We start from the raw sequence: 22,388 nt of genomic DNA on the forward strand, positions 1-22,388 counted from the left end.
ACAAAGGATTTAAAATACCATACTAAAGATGTCACTGTTTTCCTCTGGATAACAGAAAATAATTTAAGAAAGAAGCATCTAACTTTGTTATTATCTAGTGTTGATTCATATAATAGAAATCCATATCAGCCTGCCCCCACATACATTTTTATTAATAGCGTGTCAGAAGAATCCATTTTTAGCAAGGAACACTAAATCAGTAGCTCTCTAAATATATAAGAATATTATACTCTCAACTAATTTTTCTTTCTTTTTTTTTTTTTTTTTTTGCAGGAGTGTTTAATAAGCATATTTTATTTAAATAAATCCTCCAGTAGGGAATGGAGAATTCACTGCCTTTACTTAGAAGGCTATGTAAATAGCTATCTGTCAAATTTATATATGCAGCTCACCAATATTCCCTTACTGGAAACATCAGTATTTCCACATCACATCACAGTTCCCCAGAGGACTTTAAAGTCTCAAAATTCCATGTCTCCTTTGGCTTGCTTCTCTCTTGATTCCACCCAGGCTTTATTAATGGTTTGCTTCATATTATCATCTCCATCTTCATAAATTTTCTTTAGAACATTCATCAATCCCTCACTAGGATCTGTTTCAGTGTCATAGGAGGGCTTCTCTTTTTCTTTGCACTCTTTTTCAACCTGGGTCAGGTAATCCCACCTTGTGTTTTCCACTTTCTTTCTACACATAAGAACTGTATCAGTCTTGACTTCTTTTGAACTGCCTTCCACAGAGATGGGTTTCAAGAGATTGTTCACAATCATGGAGTAACTCTTCCCATTTAGATTCTTTACCAGAAGATCAAATGACCTCTCTGTGAAATGCACCTGCACATTCTCAGTGGGAACTTGATGAACTCCAGTTAAGGTAATGTAGATTTTCACAAACTTATCTGACTGATCCCATCCATAATTACTGATTTTCACCATATAGCCCGTTGTAATGGGAGCAACCACAGCAGCTGGTTTTTCATTATCAAGAAGTTCTGCTTTCTTCTGTGATTTCTGTTGCATCTTGTTCTTGATTTCTGTCTCAATCTTGGATTTTTCAGCTGTAAGGGCATCACGTACTCTTTTCGTAGTAGCCTTTTCCAGCAACACCTTTACCTCTTCTAGATCTTTCTGTAGCTCTTCTGAAGCCATGGGGGCTGGGTCAGGCCGAAGGCCCGAGCTGCAGCCTCGCAGAGGAAGGAACAGGAAACGCCGCGCCGAGCCCTCAAAACGAGTGCAGACGCCTACCTGCACGAGTCGCGGCGCCGCAGCCTGCACGCACACGGACCCTGCGCGAGATCGCGGCCCTAATTTTTCTTTAATTAGTAATTTATAATGCCCACATTTCAAAATATAATTTAAATGATTCTTGAAGGTCAATATATATTAATTACATTTAGCTTCAACTATAATTACTAATAAAGCCAAGTCCACTAGAACGATGATTACCAGAAACCAATTTTATCTAGGCAGCGGCAAACAGGCAAAAATAGTCTATTATTCTGTCAACTCATGTATGCTGGGTAAATTAGAGACTATTTGCTAAACATCTTAACCAGACCATCTCCCATAATTAGGCCTTATATGGCCTGTGGAACTTACATGGAATTAACGAAATCTGAAATGTGAAGTAATCAACTATGCTGATTACTGTCAAAACTATCAATTCAGTCATATAAAGAATATATTAGAGTGGAAAGAAACTGGAGTCCTGACAACTAATTGGGAAGATATTAAAATAGTAGAGCTTAATAAAAATCTGAAATATGGTACAGATGTTAGGAAGGCTGGTTAAAGGAAGGAACAGATTTAAAAATTCCTCTGGAGGCAAAACCAATAGTCTGATTGTTTTGTAAGGAAGTATATTAAGGAATTAAGAATATGGTGGAGTAAAAGTTATCTAGATTGTTCTTAGCACAAGTATCTGACCTCATACACATTCCTTTCTCTGCCAGGAAGCTACCAAAGGGCACTGGATTGATGGTGTCACCTACTGACCAAAATCCGAACCACCAGGACACAATCACCTCCTCTCTGGGGCTCTCAAAGTCAGTACACAGGTATTTTTGTCTCCTATTTGTTAAAATTCAATTAGTTCAGTTGTGTAAATCAACTTTCTCATTTATATGGACTATCCACATATCTTTCCTTGCTTTTCTATTCATCCCAGTTCTTTCTTAGTTGCGTCGGAAACATTTAGCTTATTTTACCATGGGGAATGCTAGCTACCTCATTTAAAAAAAAAGAAATTACAACCAAGAAAACCAAGAGTAGTGCTTGGTATACACACCTATCCCAAGATGAGGGAGCATTTGATCAAAATTAGTTGTTTATTTCATCAGCCCCCGCATGTGCTTAAAAGTACCCAGATGCCTTCAGAGTCTAACAACCATCTTGTTTTCCTTAAAGCAAATTTCATATACCAGTATTCAAGACCAATATATCATTAGTTGATTCTGTTTTATCATCTTTATATTTAATTAAAAGTACTAGAGCAGCATTATCTTATTTATTATTGTAAGTATACAGCATGCCAGCAACATCATCAAATTGTCTTTTTGTGGACATATTTTCATCACATTGTTTTTATGTGAAAAATTTGCTTGAATTTTTAAATTTTTATAAGCTAATCTCACTTATAATGTGCAAGTAGAGAAATCACTGAATAATTGTTCATTAAATAAAAAAAACTATCTCATGAAATAAATTCATTAACCTCAAATTAGGGTTATTTAATATTCCTGGATACTGGTTAGGAAATTTAAAGGACCATGACTTCATACAAATACGTATGTGTGCCAAAGAATATGAAAAATATGGTTGAAATGATACTTATTGTATTTCTGCTCCTTCGTGCAGGAATTTCTTAAGACAGTACTCAGGAAGAAATCTGTGGCAGAGTGAAAGAAAATTAAGAAGAGATTGTACTTCCTGAAGGCCTATTATAATGTAATTATGTAATCTTTCTCTAAAGGTGACCCTTTGCCCCGCCTAACTTTTTAGAATTGTATTTCCTTATATTCAGTCTTTCCAGCCATGGTTGAGGTGCATGTGTCCCTCATAGAAATCCAGTAGAATGACAAAAACATTTGACATTTACAGCATCTCGTGACCCTCCAAGGCACAGAAGTAATTTAATAGTGATTGAAAAATTTGCCATCAAACTATCCAAGTGTTCTTAAATAGTTTGGCAGTTAACAGTCGTGAGCTATTTCAGACTTTCTCAGTGTCTACTACTGTACGGCATTGTTCACTAAGATAGCAAAAGCCTCCACTAACAAAGATACATTCAGATTTTTACAAATGCAGAGTGAACAACAAAAAAAGCAAGGTTATGTCTGAATGCTTAAAATATTTCTCATTTATAGGCAGAAGTTTTTTGCTGGCTATAAAACAAATCGGAACCAGCCCTGGAATCACCTAATCACAAAGAAAAATTGTTGTTGTTTTTTTAACTGCAGTCATTGCTACCTTTGGGGTTGGGAGTGGCAGAGAGAGGATTGCTATTTTGATTAGAAAAACAAAGTATCTCTGGTAATATAAGAAACAAATAGGCATACTGGTTCACACAGTAGCACATATATATCCATATGCTTAGTTTTCAAAAAGGCAGGTTAAAACAAAACACTGCCAAATTTCTCTGAATAATATTATAAAAGAGTGTCTTTAATGAATGGCTTGATTTGTTCAGTTTCTCAGATGTTAGTTTCCCTTTCCAGGGAAGGCAAGTAGAAGAGACTAGAGACTGGGGTCCTCAATTTGAGCAGAGAAAGAGAAGATGGAATAAAAGAACAGATAGAAGCCAAAGGAGAGAGGTGGTCAATAATTCCCAACGGGGGAATGCTGAAAGAATGGCTTTAGAGGTATGTAAAACCTAGGGTTAAACTGTCCTTTTCTGTGCTGTGACTGCTCTCCAAACTGCAGCAGATTTGTCACTACCCTGTTGGTGCCTTAGGGAATTATAGAGAAGGGGGCTTTGTCCACCCATGGGGCGAAAGGGGGTAGGAGGAGAATTTCTAACTTCAGAGAAGGAACAAGAAGTCAAGTGCTTAATGAGTTGAAGCCAGGAGCAGTGATTTAGAGCAAGATGTAAAATATTCCCTGAGAAAATTCCTCTGAGAATCTTCTGAAACACCAGGAACAACCCTGGACTTCCTTGGTCCACACAAGAGGGAGCTTATAGTCACTTCATTTGAATATTAAAAAGTAGGCTGCCCTGAAAAGACGAGAATGTGGAGACCCTTTCATTATCATGCATTATCTTGCTCCAAGGGGCTTATTTACTGCCATGTATACATAACTCAGAAACTTTGGTGCTCAGGAATGAGACTGAGTTGGTCACCATCCAGGGAAGGGAGACCCCTAGGGAAAGGGAGAAACCTGCTTCAATGTCCTGGGGTCATTTACATGGGTGGTATAAGGGTGAGAAAGTGCATCTAGGAGGTAATGGCCTTGAAATTAGAGTTTCCATTCTTCACTGGGGAGAAATGAGCAAATGACCTCACCTCCATATCATGGTGCAAGAAAAGTAACAAGGTCAATAATCAAAGAATCAAATCCTCAAAACACATATACACATAAGTGAAATGTTATTCACAAATTCCTATCTATAAGGCCAGTCTTGTATATGGTTATTTAGGAAAAAGCTATTTCAAAATTATTTTCCACAAACTCTCTCCTTGAAAGGCAAGTAGCTAAGAACCGATAGGTGAGTAATTGTTTTGGTAAGTTTGGTAAGTTGGTAGAAAGTAATGAGCCAGAAAATGGTGTTATTTGGGCCAAAGGGGAAAAGAAGAGGATAAGAAATAGACTGAAATGGAGAAGTCAAATAAATTGTGCTGTGTGCCCACACTGTGCCAGAGACCAGCCTTAATGAGAGAAGACTGTCTGCTTGGAAGCCTAGAAGAGATACTGGACTTTGTTTTACTTTTTGTAAACAGACAGATAAAATTTTATTTATTTATCCTGTACAACATATCATTTTGAAATATATACACATGATGGAATGACTAACTCATTTCACTTAACATTTTTGTGATGAGAACACTTTACACTCAGCATTTTTCAAGAATATATTATTGTTAACAATAGTCAACATGTTATACAATAGAGTTCTTGAACTTATTCCTCCTATCTAACTGAAATTTTATATTCTTTGACCAACATCTCCCCAAGGCTACTCACCCACCCTCCCCAACTTCTGGTAACCACCATTTTACTCTCTATTTCTATGAGATTAACTTTTTTAGATTCTACATATGAGTGAGCTCACGCAGTATTTGTCCTTCTGTGCCTGGCTTTTTTCACTTAATGTAATGTCTTTCAGGTTCAACCATGCTGTTGTAAATGACAGGATTTTTTTTTTTTTTAATGACTGAAGAGTATTTCATTGTGTATATATACATTTTCCTTATTCATTCATTCATTCATATACAGTTAGGTTGAGTCCATAACCTAGCTGTTGTAAATAGTGCTGCAATAAACATGAGTGTGCAGATATCACTAACATACTGATTCCATTTCCTCTGAATATATGCCCAAGTAATGGGATTGCCAGTAGTACTATTTTTAATTTTTTGAGGAACATCCATAGTGTTTTTTAAGATAGCTGTACTAATTTACATTTCCTCCAACATTATGCAAGGGTTCCCTTTTCTCCACATCCTCACCAACACTTGCTATCTTTTGCCTTTTTGTTAATAGCCATTCCAACAGGAGTGAGGTGATACCTCATTGTGATTTTGATTTGCATTTCTCCAACGATTAGCAATGTTGAACATTTTTTCCATACACCTGTTGCCCATTTGTATGTTATCTTTTGAGAAATAGCTATTCAAGCCCTTGGTCCATTTTTAATTGGGTTATTTTTCTTGCAATTGAGTTGTCTGAGTTCCTTATATATTTTGAATATTTACCCCTTAACGGATGTATAGTTTAAAAATATTTTTTCTCCCATTCTGTAGGTTGTCCTTTCACTCGGTTGTCTTTTCACTCTGTTTATTTTTACCTCTGCTGTGCAGAGCCTTTTTAATTTCATACAATTCCATTTGTCTATTTTTGCTTTTGTTACCTGTGTTTTTCAGGTCATGTCTAAAAAATTATTGCCTAGACCAATGTCATAGAGCTTTTCCCCTTTCTATTTCTCTAGTAATTTTGTAGTTTCAGGTCTTCCATCTAAGTCTTTAATCCATTTTGGGTTTTGTATATGGTGAGAGAGAGGGGTCTGTCTTCATTCTTCTTCATGTGGATATGGAGATGATTGACTTTGAAGACGAGGGCAAGGTCATTGGTTAGGGCACAGAAACACACAATCACCTCACTCATGTCAGCTTATTGGAAACAGACACAAAAGCAATAAGTACTCCAAATTAAATTTATATTTTTATTTTTGCAATTTAGTATTATCTATGCTTTTAATGCTATGTACATCTACTGTATCTTTATAGCAGATATACTATATAATGAGGTACTATGGTGTATCTTTTCCTAGCTCTGCTCTATAACATCAGGTTGACAGTTTTTCAGGTTATATAACTTAATTTTTAGTGATGGCTGTGTTACAAAATGGCTAACTAAATTTCAAAAAAATAAACTTAGTTTTAATGAAGTAGTACTATGTATATCCAACACATTTCTGGATGTACACATTTAGCTAGATCCTCATGACTCAAGATAAGGACTAGGCAAAGAACTGTTATGCCTGGTAAAGCTAAGAAAGAGACTAAGGTTCAGTTTATAGCAGGAGAGTATGGCAGCTGTACTGCTGGGTATGGTAGAGTAGTGGTACCCATTATCAGAACAGCTATACATGTCAGAGACTGTAGAATAGCAAAAGATCAGGGACAGTGCCTGCTCTGCATGACATGGGGCAAAAAAGCATGGGTGCTATGGGAGGGGAGTTACTCTCAATTATTTGTGAGATATTTGGAATATTACCATAAATACCATGAAGAACACTGGAAATCCTATGAATAGTGGTGAAACATGGATATTTGGATTATTGATTTTAACGTAAAATACATTCACAGGCTTTCAAAGCCTAGACAACATTCAGATTATGTCTTCTGCTACATTCAGGAAGCGAGTTAGCTCAAGATTTATTCTGTTTGTGGCTTTTTGATTCCCAGATTCCAGCTAGGACATTGAGAGCCTGGGTTCAGCGGCTGTGACAGGAGCTTCCTGGTTGGGGAAGCTGAGGTTTCCTTAAGTTAGCTGAGTTATTGATATTAGAATCCTTCTTGAAGAGTCAATCTAAAGCCTGCTCTCCAGCCCTTCCAATGTTTTTTGTAAGCACTTAATTCCTTAAATACTTTTTGCTTAAACTAGCTAGAGTAGTTTCTTTATTCTGCAACAGGAAGCTCACTCATGCTCTCTTTCATTTGGTGAATTGTGAATCCAAGAAGAAAAATCTTAAAACAAGCTTTAAAATATAAAACATAAATAACAGATTAAGTCATTTTAAATTGAATTCTTTATTTACCCAAGTGGCATTGTCATTAACCTAACTGAAAAAGAGTCTATGTTGAATTTATTGAAGAAGAAAAAAACTCACGATTTTTTGCATAACAATTGATGAAGAAAATCCTTGACTGTGTTGCTTCCTCACAGAGATTACTACACGAAGTATTATTTGTATTATCTTACAAAGTTCTCAATTTTAAAGACTGAAAAATAGCTGTTTATAACAGAAAATCCTAGAGAAAGCCTATTATTTTCTCTTTATAAGGTGCTTGCAAATATTACAAGTCAAGGGAATTATTGTGATAGTATTAGCTCAGTCAGAAATCTATCCACATCATTAAATATCCTTACCAGGAATCTGAACAACAAAGAAAATTAAATTGGATTACTGTGATCTGTAACATTTATAAGCAGTGGTTTACCTAGAATGCCTCAACAATTCTTAAAGCACTGTCACACTGATCAACACCACCCTTCTAAGGTTGCTAAGCTTTATTTGCTACTCCTTTTTTATCAGACATTATAAGACTTAAAGGTGAATCAATCTGAGTTCTGTAAGGTACTGAACCTTTTTATTTGTAATACCCACAAATGCCTTGTGCGATTTATCTTTACTCTGTGCTACAGAACACCAATTAGATATCCACAACTCAAACAACTCACAACCCAAAGGCCAAGCTTTTCCACAGTCCGGTTCTTTCATACCGATTGTCCAAAGAAAACATAAGCAACAAGCATGCCTGCCTATATGAAACCGTGCTACCTCCCTGGGGCTCAAGCACTGCAGGCTGGCAGCTACATCTGCCTTTTTCTTTTTGAAGATCATCTTGTACTGAAGAAGTGTGCCAAGAATTTAAAAATAGAAACATTTGGCTTTGATTAAAACAGCTTTCTATTTTTAAAGAACTGCCTGTCCATAAAGACTTTAAGGCAGTAATTTGCAATGTTGTGGCCAGGTCCTGCATTTATTTTAATTATTCATACAGTATTTCTTTTAAGTGAGCTATCTTTTGCCTTTGAATATTTAAACATTATATATTTTCATATGCTATTCAAATGCTTAGAGAGTTTCTAGCACGTAGAATAAAAGATCATGTCAATAAGTTTCAGAAAAAAATGAACTGATGTTTAGGATAACCCATCTCAGAAATTTCTCATCTACATTATTTCATAATCCTAGATGGAGAATCTAAAATTAGAAACATGAGTTCTAAAGCACAACTCATGTTGATGAAAAAGGTCTAGTTAAATTACATTTCTTTGATACAATTTAGTATAAATATTTCCATTTAATATTTATACCTGGAGTACTATAAAGACTAGACTCTCAACAGGATAACATAATCATGAGCTAATGAGGTTTCCACAAGAGAACAATCTTTTCCTTAGAGGCACAGATCATACTATATATTTTTAACCCATAAATGTGTGGTTTAAACACCACGTTAAAAAATTGCACATATAAATAAGAAAAATAACTTCTCTGCCATAATCATAATTGTTACCTTATATTTCAGGATAGGAAGAAAAAATGTTTGTGGTTTGCTTCTATATTATTTTTTATTATACTTAAGTTCTGGGATACATGTGCAGAACATGCAGGTTTGTTAAATAGGTATACATGTGCCATGATGGTTTGCTGCACCCATCAACCTGTCATCGACATTAGGTATTTCTCCTAACACCATCCATCCCCTTGCCCCACAACCCCGGATAGGCCCCAGTGTGTGATGTTCCCCTCCCTGTGCCCAAATGTTCTCATTGTTCAGCTCCCACTTATGAGTGAGAACATACGGTGTTTGGTTTTTTGTTCCTGTGTTGGTCTGCTGAGAATGATGGTTTCCAGCTTCATCCATTTCCCTGCAAAGGACATGAACTCATCCTTTTTTATGGCTGCATAGTGTTCCATGGTGTATATGTGCCACATTTTCTTCATCCAGTCTTTCATTGATGGGCATTTGGGTTGGCTCCAAGTCGTTGCTATTGTGAATGGTGCTGCAATAAACATACATGTGCATGTGTCTTTATAAAAGAATGAATTATAATCCTTTGGGTATATACTCAGTAATGCGATTGCTGGATCAAATGGTATTTCTAGTTCTAGATCATTGAGGCATCACCACACTGTCCTCCACAATGGTTGAACTAATTTACATTCCAACCAACAGTGTAAAAGCATTCCTATTTCTCCACACCCTCTCCAGCATCTGTTGTTTCCCGACTTTTTAGTGATCACTATTCTAACTGGTATGAGATGGTATTTCATTGTGGTTTTGATTTGCATTTCTCTAATAACCAGTGATGGGCTTTTTTCATATGTTTGCTGGCCACATAAATGTCTTCTTTTGAAAAATGTCTGTTCACATCCTTCACCCGCTTTTTGATGGGGTTGTTTTCTTGTAAATTTGTTTAAGTTTCTTGTAGATTCTGGATATTAGCCCTTTGTCAGGTGGGTAAATTGCAAAAATTTTCTCCTATTCTGAAGGTTGCCTGTTCACTCTGAAGGTTGCCTGTTCACTCTGATGATAGTTTCTTTTGCTGTGCAGAAGCTTTTCAGTTTAGCTAGACCCCATTTGTCAGTTTTGGCTTTTGTTGCCATTGCTTTTGGTGTTTTAGTCGTGAAGACTTTGCCATGCCTATGTCCTGAATGGTATTGCCTAGGTTTTCTTCTAGGGTTTTTATGGTTTTAGATCTTACGTTTAAATCTTTAATCCATCTTGAGTTAATTTTTGTGTAAGGTGTAAGGAAGGGGTCCAGTTTCAGTTTTCTGCATATGGCTAGCCAATTTTTGCAACACCATTTATTAAATAGGGACTCCTTTCCCCGTTTCTTGTTTTTGTCAGCTTTGTCAAAGATCAGATCATTGTAGATGTATGGTGTTATTTCTGAGGCCTCTGTTCTGTTCCGTTGGTCTATATATCTGTTTTGGTATCAGTACCAAGGTGTTTTGGTTACTGTAGCTTTGTAGTATAGTTTGAAGTTAGGTAGCTTAGTGCCTCCAGCTTTGTTCTTTTTGCTTAGGATTGTCTTGGCTCTGTGGGCTCTTTTTTGGTTTCACATGAAATTTAAAGTAGGTTTTTCTAATTTGGTGAAGAAAGTCAATGGTAGCTTGATGGGAATAGCATTGAATCTATAAATTACTTTGGGCAGTATGGCCATTTTCACAATATTGATTCTTCCTATCCTTGTGCATGGAATGTTTTTCCATTTGTTTGTGTCCTCTTATTTCCTTGAGCAGTGGTTTGCAGTTCTCCTTGAAGAGGTCCTTTACATCCCTTGTAAGTTGTATTCCTAGGTATTTTATTCTCTTAGTAGCAATTGTGAATGGGAGTTCACTCACTATTTGGCTTTCTGTCTGTTATTGCTGCATAGGAATGCTTGTGATTTTTGCACATTGATTTTGTATCTTGAGACTTTGCTGAAGTTGCTTATCAGCTTAAGGAGATTTGGGGCTGAGACGATGATGGGGTTTTCTAAATATACAATCATGTCATCTGCAAACAGAGACAATTTGACTTTCTCTCTTCCTATTTGAATACTCTTTATTGCTTTGTCTGGCCTGATTGCCCTGGTCAGAATTTCCAATATTATGTTGAATAGGAGTGGTGAGAGAGGGCATCCTTGTTTTGTGCCAGTTTTCAAAGGAAACGTTTCCAGCTTTTGCCCATTCAGTATGATATTGGCTGTGGGTTTGTCATAAATAGCTATTATTTTGAGATACCTTTCATCTATACCTAGTTTATTGAGCATTTTTAGCATGAAGGGGTATTTAATTTATCGAAGGCCTTTTCTGCATCTATTGAGATAATCATGTGGTTTTTGTTGGTTCTGTTTATGTGATGGATTACGTTTATTCATTTGTGTATGTTGAACCAGCCTTGTATCCCAGGGATGAAGCTGACTTAATTGTAGTGTATATGCTTTTTAATGTGCTGCTGGATTTAGTTTGCCAGTGTTTTATTGAGGATTTTCACATGATATTCATCAGGGATATTGGCCTGAAATTTTCTTTTTTTTTGTTGTGTCTCTGCCTGGTTTTGGTATCAGAATGATGCTAGCCTCATAAAAAGAGTTAAAGAGGAGTCCTTTTTCCATTGTTTGGAATAGTTTCAGAAGGAATGGTACCAGCTCCTCTTTCTACCTCTCATAGAATTCTGCTGTGAATCCATCTGGTCCTGGGCTTTTTGTGGTTGGTAGGCTATTAATTACTGCCTCAATTTCAGAACTTGTTATTGGTCTATTAAGGGATTCGACTTCTTCCTGGTTTAGTCTTGGGAGGGTGTATGTGTCCAGGAATTTATCCATTTCTTCTGGATTTTCTAGTGTATTTCCATAGAGGTATTCATAGTATTCTCTGATGGTAGTTTTTATTTCTGTGGGATCATTGGTGATATCTGCTTTATCAGTTTTTATTGTGTCTATTTGATTCTTCTCTCTTCCTGGATAGTGAATAAGTCTGGATAGTGGTCTATTTTGTTAATCTTTTCAAAAAACCAGCTCCTGGGTTCATTGATTTTTTGAAGGGTTTTTCATGTCTCTATCTCCTTGATCTCTGCTCTGATCTTAGTTATTTCTTGTCTCTGCTAGCTTTTGAATTTGTTTGCTTTTGCTTCTCTAGTTCTTTTAATTGTGACGTTAGGGTGTCAATTTTAGATATTTCCTGCTTTCTCCTATGGACATTTAGTGCTATAAATTTTCCTCTAAACACTGCTTTAGCTGTGTCCCAGAGATTCTGGTATGTTGTCCCTTTGTTCTCATTGGTTTTAAAGAATTTACTTATTTCTGCCTTAATTTAGTTATTTACCTAGTAGTCATTCAGGAGCAGGTTGTTCAGTTTCCACATAGTTGGTGATTTTGAGTGAGTTTCTTACTCCTGAGTTCTAATTTGATTGCACTGTGGTCTGAGAAACTGTTTGTTATGATTTTTGTTCTTTTGCATTTGCTGGGGAGTGTTTTACTTCCAATTATGTGAATAAGTGCTATCTGGTGTTGAGAAAAATGTATATTCTGTTGATTTTTTTGTGGCGAGTTCTATAGATGTCTATTAGGTCTGCTTGGTCCAGTGCTGAGTTCAAGTCCTGAATATCCTTGTAATTTTTTGTCTCTTTGATCTAATATTGACAGTGGGGTGATAAAGCCTCCCACTATTATTGTATGGGAGTCTAAGTCTCTGTGTAGGTCTCTAAGAATTTGCTTTATAAATCTGGGTGCTCCTGTATTGTGTGCATATATACTTAGGATAGTTAGCTCTTCTTGTTGTATTGATCCCTTATGCCATTATGTAAGGGCCTTCTTTGTCTTTTTTGATCTTTGTTGGTTTAAAGTCTGTTTTATCAGAGACTAGGATTGCAACCCTTGCCTTTTTAGCTTTCCATTGTCTTGGTAAATCTTCCTCCAGCTCTTTATTTTGAGCCTATGTGTGTCTTTGCATGTGTAATGAGTCTTCTGAATACAGCACACTGATGGGTCTTGACTCTTTATCCAATTTGCCCATCTGTGTCTCTAATTGGGGCATTTAGCCCATTTATATTTAAGGTTAACATTGTTATGTGTGAATCTGGTTCTGTCATTTTGATGCTAGCTGGTTATTTTGCCCATTAGTTGATGCAGTTTCTTCTAGTGTCGACAGTCTTTACATTTTTGTATGTTTTTGCAGTGACTGGTACTGGTTTTTCCTTTCCATAATTAGTGCTTCCTTCAGAAGCTCTTGTAAAGCAGGCCTGGTGGTGACAAAATCTCTCAGCATCTGCTTGTCTGTAAAGGATTTTATTTCTCCTTCATGTCTGAGGCTTAGTTTGGCTGGATATGAAATTCTGGGTTGAAAATTCTTTTCCTTAAGAATGTTGAATGTTGGCCCCCACTCTCTTCTAGCTTGTAGGGTTTCTGCAGAGAGATCCGCTGTTATTCTGATGGGCTTCCCTTTGTGGGAAGCCCACCCTTTCTCTCTGGCTGCCCTTAACATTTTTTTTTTTGTTTTTTTCATTTCAACCTTGATGAATCTGAAAATTACGTGCCTTGGGGTTGCTCTTCTTGAGGAGTATCATATGGTGTTCTCCGTATTTCCTGAATTTGAATGTTGTCCTATCTTGCTAGGTTGGGAAGTTCTCCTGGATAATACCCTGAAGTGTGTTTGCCAACTTGGTTCCATTCTCCCGTCAGTACACCAATCAAATGTAGGTTTGGTCTCTTCACATAGTCCCATATTTCTTGGAGGCTTTGTTGGTTCCTTTTCATTCTTTTTTCTCTAATCTTGTCTTCACACTTTATTTCATTAAATTGATCTTCAATCTCTGATATCCTTTCTTCTGCTTGATCCATTCAGCTGTTGATACTTGTGTATGTGTCACGAAGTTCTTGTGCTGTGTTTTTCAGCTCCATCAGGTTATTTATGTTCTTCTCTAAACTGGTTATTCTAGTTAGCAGTTCCCGTAACCTTTTATCAAGGTTCTTAGCTTCTTTTCATTGGGTTAGAGCATGCTCCTTTAGCTCAGAGGAGTTTTTTATTACCCACCTTCTGAAGCCTACTTCTGTCAGTTAATCAAACACATTCTCTGTCCAGTTTTCTTCCCTTGCTGATGAGGAGTTCTGATCCTTTGGAGGATAAGAGGCTTTCTGGTTTTTGGAATTTTCAGCCTTTTTGTGCTCGTTTTTCCTCACTTTAGTGGAATTTTCTACCTTTGGTCTTTGATGTTGGTGACTTTCAGATGGGGTTTTGAGTAGTCATCTTTTTTGTTGATGTTGATGCTATTGCTTCCTATTTGTTAGTTTTCCTTGTAACAGTCAGGCCTCTCTTCTGCAGGTCTGCTGGCATTTGCTGCAGGTCCACTCCAGACGTTGTTTGCCTTGATATCACCAGTGGAGGCTGCAGAACAGCAAATATTGCTGCCTGCTCCTTCCTCTGGAAGATTTGTCCCAAAGGGGTACCTGCCAGATGCCAGCTGGAGCTCTCCTTTATGAGGTGTCTGTTGACCCCTGCTGGGAAGTGTCTCCCCATCAGGAGCCATGGGGATCAGGGACCCACTTGAGGAGGCAGTCAGTCCTTTATCAGAGTTCGAGCGGTGTGCTGAGAGGCCTGCTTCTCTCTTCAGAGCTGGCACGCAGGAACGTTTAAGTCTGCTGAAGCTGTGCCCACAGCAGTCCCTTCCCTGAGGTGCTCTGTCCCTGGGAGATGGGAGTTTTATCTATAAGCGACTGACTGGGGCTGCTGCCTTTCTTTCAGAGATGCCCTGCCCAAAGAGGAGGAATCTAGAGAGGCAGTCTGGCTACAGGGGCTTTGCGGCACTATGGTGGGCTTTGCCCAGTCCAAACTTCCCTGTGGCTTTGTTTGCACTGTGAGGGGAAAACAACCTACTCAAGTCTCAGTAATGATGGACGCCCCTCCCCCAACCAAGCTCAAGTGTCCCAGGTCGACTTCAGACTGCTATGCTGGCAGCAAGAATTTCAAGCCAGTGGATCTTAGCTTATTGAGCTCCGTGGGGGTGGGATCTGCTGACCAAGATCACTCGGCTCCCTAGCTTCAGTTCCCTTTCCAGAGGAGTGAACTGTTCTGTCTTGCCGGCATTCCAGGGACCACTGGGGTACAAAAAGTTTCTGAAGGTAGCTTGGTGTCTGCAAAAATGGCCACTCAGCTTTCTGCTTGAAACCCAGGGCCCTGGTGGAATAGGCATCCAAGGGAATCTCCTGGTATGTGGGTTTTAAAGACAGTGGGAAAAGTGTAGTATCTGGGCCAGATAGCTCCGTCCCTCATGTCACAGTCCCTCATGGCTTCCCTTGGCTAGGGGAGGGAGTTCCCCAATCCCTTGTGCTTGCCAGGTGAGGTGACACTCCACTCTGCTTTGGCTTATCCTCCATGGGCCGCACCCACTGTCTAACCAGTCCCAGTGAGATGAGCCAGGTAGCTCAGTTGGAAATGCAGGAATCACTCACCTTTTGCGTTGGTCTCGTTGGGAACTACAGACTGGAGCTGTTCCCATTCGGCCATCTTGCCTGGGAATCCCCCTGTGTAAGGTGTTTCTAAGCTTTCAGATTCAAATAAAATTGGCAATGTTTCTTCCAAAACCTCCTGGAAGACCAAGGCCCTCCCTAAGATTTCTATGAATCCCCAAAGACATACATTTTTGTGACCTCCTCAGGCTTTGAATCCTGGTCTTACCAAACTCTGTCTTGTTTCTGAATTCTCTTGGTTTTCTCCTATATTATTAAAAGAGAACTATTCTATAGCATCTATTAACAGTTACCTGTTGGAATCTGACTAATGTCTTTAAAAGTGGAAGTAGCAGTTAGGGAAAATAGTTGGGAGTAGGCAGAAGCAGCAATTCTATAAGCAGAAATCTAAAGGTAAGAGGGAGTGTTAGAAATAGAGTGAGAGAAAAGAAAACAGCACCAAGGAAACATGACAATAGAAAGTGGGGTGTGGTCACAGTGAGTGGGGTTAACCATTAAACATATCTTTTGTTAGGATGGATAAAATACTGTCATGTAGATGGATACCTGGTACCTTCTTGACTGTAAATACAGTTTATTCGGAAAGTGTTATACTCTAGGAAGAAAAGCTCTTGTATTTAGAACACTTACACTAACAAGGCAAGAGCTTAAAAACAGCATTCAAAGTAAGAAAATTAGCAGTGCTTGAAATGTTTAAGTTAGTGCTGTCACACATACAACTGTAGTCTTTATGTGAAGACTGGAAAATCAAGAGTAGGGGCCACAGTCAGAGCTTCCAACAAATGCTCAGAGAGAGGCATTTGTGGTCCCCAAAATCCATTGCCTTGGAGCCAAGTGTGACTCTGGATAATTTATTTAGCACCTCTGAAGCTCATTTCTTCATTTCTGGAATGAGAAATTGACCATATCTCCAAGGTTTCTTATAATCTTATAATTTAGTGACTCCGTAGTTTTTTTTTTTTAACTGCCATGTCCTTCATACTAAGATTTTAGGATTGTATATGTTAATTGAGTCACGGTGACATTTAATAGTTTATCTTAGTTGAAGGTGAAATTTGCTGATATAGGAAAACATTGAAACCTCAAGAGAGAAAGGTTATTCTCACATATTAATCTACCTCTCTAGCTATTTCAAATTATCAGATACTTATTGCCTCTGATCTCTACAAGATACCACACTAGGACTATTAGGAGTATAGAAATGAATAAAATATTATTTCTACTATCAAGAAACTTGAGACAAGGAACCAGAAGACATGTACTTAAGATGAACTAAGATGAGTAAATAAAGTAAATTCATGATGTTAGAGAAGTTACCTAATAAGCCTTTGGTTCAGATCCCTAAACTATGATACATAAATATAAATATTTTGTCTGACATTATATACATACACATGCACAAACACAGATAAATATATATATAAATACTTTGTGTATATACTTGGGTTAACACACATACATATATACATATCCTGCCTCTCTTCGCTGAGGAGACTTAGAAGAAGTGAAATAATAGTAGCAGTAAACCCAAGTAGCATCCAGACCATGATCTCTAACTACCATTATCTAACACAAGGATTATTTGGAGAAATAGTTGGTTCCAGGTCTGAGGCAGAGAAAATATAAGATGAATCTAAAGCATTCTGTGGTACCTGAAAATAAGAATGTGTTGAAAGAATTTTTTGACAGAGCAATTTCCAAAGGATACAGAAACAACCTGAAAGAACGACTAATGGCAAAAGCTGCAACAATTTGAGCAAGAAAATAAATAATGACAATAGTAGATTATAATCCAAAGGGAAAAATATCTGATTTTATTCTTATATAAATAAATGACAAATAAATGAGTAAGTGAGGGAGAAGGGACAACTCTTCCTCAAATAAAACCTCTAAGTAATGAATGTAGGCTCCATGAGAAAAAATAGATAATTACCACAATAATAATCACTGCAGGCAAAATCCACTAAGGAATGCTAAAAGTATTGAATGAAAGCTTAAAAAGAAACAGAACATTTATATAGCCCCAAAGTATCTAGCCCAAAAATGTATTAATTACTGTGATTGCTTTAACATATGTCCACAAATACTTTGATACTTCTCCCCACAGGAGGTGAAATCAATTTTTCTTCCATTGAGAATTAGCTCAACTAGTGAGTCACTTCTAATAGAGTATGGAAAGGGAGAAAATAGTAACTTCACAGTAGAGAAAGATTAACCAAGTGTATTAGTTTGCTAGGACTGCCATAACCAAGTTCTACAAATGGAGTGGCTCAAACAACAGAAATGTATTTGGTCTTATAGTTCTGGAAGCTTGAAGTTGAAAATCAGGTTATTGACAGAGTTGGTTCCCTCTGAGGGCTGTGAAGAAAGATCCCTTCTTTGGCTCTCTCTGAGCTTCTAGTGGTTTGTTGGCAACTTTTGGCATTCTTTGGCTTACAGAAGCATCACCCCAATCTCTGCCTACATCTTCACATGGCATTCTCATGTTAGTGTCTATGTCCAAATTACCTCTTTTTATGAAGACAGCAGTCATAGTGGGTGATATGGTTTGGTTCCGTGTCCCCTCCTGATATGGTTTCGTTGTGTCCTCACCCAAATCTCATCTTGAACTGTAGTTTTCATAATCCCCACCTGTCATGGGAGGGACCCAGAGGAAGGTAATTGAATCATGGGGGTGGTTACCTCCATGCTGTTCTCATTATAGAGTGAATTCTCACGAGATATAATGGTTTTATAAGGGGTTTTTTCCCCCACTTTGCTCTGCACTTCTCCTTGTTGCCACCATGTGAAGGACGTGTTTGCTTCCCCTTTCACTATGATTGTAACTCTCCTGAGGCCGCCCCAGCCCTGCAGAACTGTGAGTCAATTAAACCTCTTTCCTTTATACTCAGTCTCGGCTATGTCTTTATTAGCAGTGTGAGAACAGACTAATACACTGCCCAAATCTCATGTTGAATTGTAATTCCCAGTGCTAGAGGAGGGGACTGGTGGGAGGTGATTGGATCACGGGGGCAGACTTCCCCCTTGCTGTTCTTGTGACAGTGAGTGAGTTCTCATGATATCTGGTTGTTTAAAAGTGTGTAGCTCCCAGCCATGTAAGATATGCCTACTTCCCCTTCATCTTCTGCCATGATTGTAAGTTTCCTGAGGCCTTCCCAGAAGTTGAGCAGATGCTGTCATGCCTCCTGTACAGCCTGTGGAATCATGAGCCAATTACACCTCTTTTCTTTATAAATTACCCAGTCTCAGGTATTTCTTTATAGCAATGTGAGAATGGACTAGTACAGTGGCTCAGGGACCCACCCTATTCTAATAGGGTTAAGACCTCATCTTACAACTAATTACATCTGCAAAGAACTCTTTTCTAGTAAGATTACATTCTGAGGTACTGTTGAGGTTATGACCTCAACATAGGAATTTCAGTGGGGACATAATAACCCATAGCGCTAAGTGATAAATGTTAACATCACCAATAATAAATCATATCAATACCATATAGCCCAATACTATGTAATTAGAAGGGCACATCATCTCTGTGGTATTCTTCCCCAAAATTCATAACCTAAGATGAATAATGAGAAAACATAAGCCAAACCTTTATTGAGAGGCAATGCAAAAGTACTTGACCACTACTTTTCAACAGTGTTAAAGCATTGAAAGAAAAGAGAATGCTAAGTAATTGTCACAGATTAGAGGACACAAAAGAGATATGACAACTAAATGTGATGTGGTATTCTGGTTTGAATCCTAGAACAGAAAAAGTACATTAGTGGAAAACTAGGGAAATTGAATAGTCTGTAGTTAATAGCACTATGCCAATGTTACTATCTTAGTGTTTTGATAACGGAGCTGTCGTTATATAAAATATTAAAATCAGAGGAAGCTGGGTGATAGGTATACAGAAAATATCTGTATTATCTTTGCAATGCTTCTATAAATCATGTTTTTGCAAAATAAGACATTTTTAAATGAAGAAAACATGAATTCAGGGTATTAGAGTCTTTTATTGACATTGTTCATCAATTCTAGATTGAAGTAGGAGGTAAGTTCTACTAAATAATACTTTCAGTGGGTTAATTGTCCAAACGATGGACATAAGAGCACTAGAATCTATATATATGATAGTATAATTAGTTTACTTCATCTGAATCACTAAATTATGGCACAAAAATGTATTTACTCTAGGAGGATCCACAAGTTTCAAAACAAGTAATATTCCTACCAGCATCTTTACAGAGACAAAATACAACTTGTTAGAATCAAGATGTTATAAATTATTTAAAAAATATATGTACGAAATAATGCATTATTGTTGATATAGGAAACACTCCTGGAAATCACAAGACATGCTTGTTTCAATAGATATGTGGCAGAGTACATAAATTGGCAAGTACAAAAGAAGAAATATAACTAGCTTCACCCACTCCAATAAATCATTACTTAGTTAAAAAAATTAAGAAAATAGTAAGTGCTTTTCCATACAAATTTAGCAAGTAAGGTAATAAATCCTACTGCTGGTGTAAACAGATATGCTATTATAATGTTGATAGACATGTCAGTTGATATAAACTTTTTGTTATTTCTTACCAAAAGTTTAAAAATACTCAGTTGTTAACTCAACAATTTATCTTCCAGTAATTAAACTGAAGTAAATAATGCAATAGGGATATTTATACAATGAAAAATTTGAAACAGCCTAAATGTCTAAGGACAGAAGTATGATTAGAAACTACCGTATCCATAGAAGAATATTTAAACACTTAAGATTATGTATATAGGTATATATTATGCCATTGATAAATGTCAGTGATCCCCTTTATTTGTTTTTTCCCCCTTGAGATGGAGTCTCGTTCTGTCGCCCAGGCTGGAGTGCAGTGGCACGATCTTAGCTCACTGCCACCTCCACTTCCCAGGTTCAAGCAATTCTCCTGCCTCAGCCTCCTGAGTGGCTGGGATTACAGGTGTGTGCCACCACACCTGGCTAATTTTTGTATTTTTAGTAGAGACGGGGTTTCACCATGTTGACCAGGCTGGTCTCAAACTCCTGATCTCAGGCGATCTGCCACCGTGCCCAGCAGTGATATCTTAATGATACTGTTACATTTGAAAACCAGGTTACAAATCATATCACTACATATAAATGTGTGTGTATGTGTGTGCACATGTTGATATAGGAGGGAGAGGGCAGGAAGAAGGAGAAGAGAGCAGCAAAAATCTCTTTTAGAATGCTGAAGTTATCATCTCTGAGAAGTTGTGAATGTCTGTCAACTCTTAGCTGATTTTTTTCTCATTTCTATATGTATTTTGGCATTCATAGTTCTACTCTTAGTCTTAGCCCCCTAATCTATATCACAAAACAATGCACCAGTTTATTAATAGACACATTAGATTTCTTCCTTATGAATATATTCATTTCTTTGTACCAAAATGTCATATCTAAAATGTTTTTATTGGAACACTGTGACTCCTAGAGAAACTTCCTGCTTGTATTTGAAGATTGCAACCACAGAGTAGAACAAAAACAACTGCTCCATCCCATCTTCTCTAATGATATTCATTATCATCTTCTCTATTCATGCAGAACTCATTAGAACTGTAGACACCCCTAGTTTGAGTTACAAAATATTTCAGATAACATTTTCAATGCTTCAAAACTTTAGTCAATAGATTTCATCATTTTTGGCTTTCTTGATGTAAAATAAATAAATGATATTATGAATAGAAAAAATTTGCATGTGTCTCTTTTTCTTCTGAAAAATATTACTGTATACATCTATTTTCCCAGTAGATTGAGACACAACAACTATAAATATATTTGATATGAAGAGAAAAATAAATGTGTGGAAATGCAAGGTATCATTTAATATCCTTCTGTATAACTTACTTGCTAGAAAATCAGCCATGCCTATAAGTAAGTGTAGTGGCTTTGCACTGTGTCAGTTAAGTGAAGCTGGAATTTTTCTCAGATTTCTCATCCCTGTGGTTCTGCAGCAGGAGTGATCACAGGGTAATTTGCATGAAGCTTGGAAGGCAGAAGTGAAGCACAGTAGCCATGTTTTCCTTCAGAGGTCCAGTGCAGAATCTCATGCCATTGCAAATCACACAATCATCACTGATCTACTTGCTTTTCTTGGCTTGGGCTAGCAGCTCCTCTAGCTCCCTTCTGACCTCCTCCTCCAGTTTCTTGCAATCCTAGTCTAGATGCTTATTCAGCATCAGAACCAACTATGCCAACGTTTTCTGCAAGTCACTAGCATTACTAAAACTGGAGTCAGTGAAGACAGGAGGAAGTTGCAGTTTGTCATAGTCTTTTCCAGTTCATCCTCATGGGTTCCATTTCATCCCTGGCTCAGCTCCACTTCACATCCATCTTCCATTCCCAACTGCCTTATTGCTGATTTCATACACATCACCAGATAGAGAAGTGACAGCCTCAAATGGAGTGCTGAACCAGCTCCTGCAACTGTGTAAGGTCAAACTTCTATACAGTGTTCTTCATTCTATGTCATTCATAATGGCTTTGCTTCTCTGTTCAAACCCAACTGTTTTTGATACATGCATAATAATACAGTAAAAAAAATATGTAATAAGGCTTTGGGCCTTTGAGGCCCAGCTCTTCCAACATTTCCTGTATAAACTAGGAATTACCTCTAAACTAAGAATAATAACACTATCCTGAAATGTTATTAGGAATATTAAAAAGAATGTATGCAAAGTGCCTGCACATAGCAGGCCCCAAATAAATGATAGCTATTAATAGTATAAATTCTTATTTATAATTATTAATAGTATAAATATTTTATACAATTTTTAAAGCCCTCACCCAAAACAGCATTCCACAAGAAATAGAAAGAGATATATACCATTCAGATAAAGCATTTGTAAAAAGTTGGAATGTTTGTTAAAATACCTATCATGCACATGAATAATTAGTGAATGTAAAAAACATTAAAATACTCAATTGAGGTTGTATAAAAACCTCATACTAGA

The 22,388-nt window shown here is 37.3% G+C and overlaps 1 protein-coding gene across 1 annotated transcript; it reads right to left on the minus strand.

The window, feature by feature from the left end:
- Window positions 1-266: 266 nt before the first annotated feature.
- LOC100447032 (calcyclin-binding protein-like) lies at window positions 267-1,232 on the minus strand. Its single transcript, XM_054549049.2, has one exon. The coding sequence runs from the start codon at window positions 1,143-1,145 to the stop codon at window positions 462-464; it is 684 nt and encodes a 227-aa protein (XP_054405024.1). The 5' UTR covers window positions 1,146-1,232; the 3' UTR covers window positions 267-461.
- Between the last annotated feature and the right edge of the window lie 21,156 nt (window positions 1,233-22,388).

Source organism: Pongo abelii, chromosome 11 (genome assembly GCF_028885655.2).
Source record: "Pongo abelii isolate AG06213 chromosome 11, NHGRI_mPonAbe1-v2.0_pri, whole genome shotgun sequence".
NCBI classification, from domain to species: domain Eukaryota; kingdom Metazoa; phylum Chordata; class Mammalia; order Primates; family Hominidae; genus Pongo; species Pongo abelii.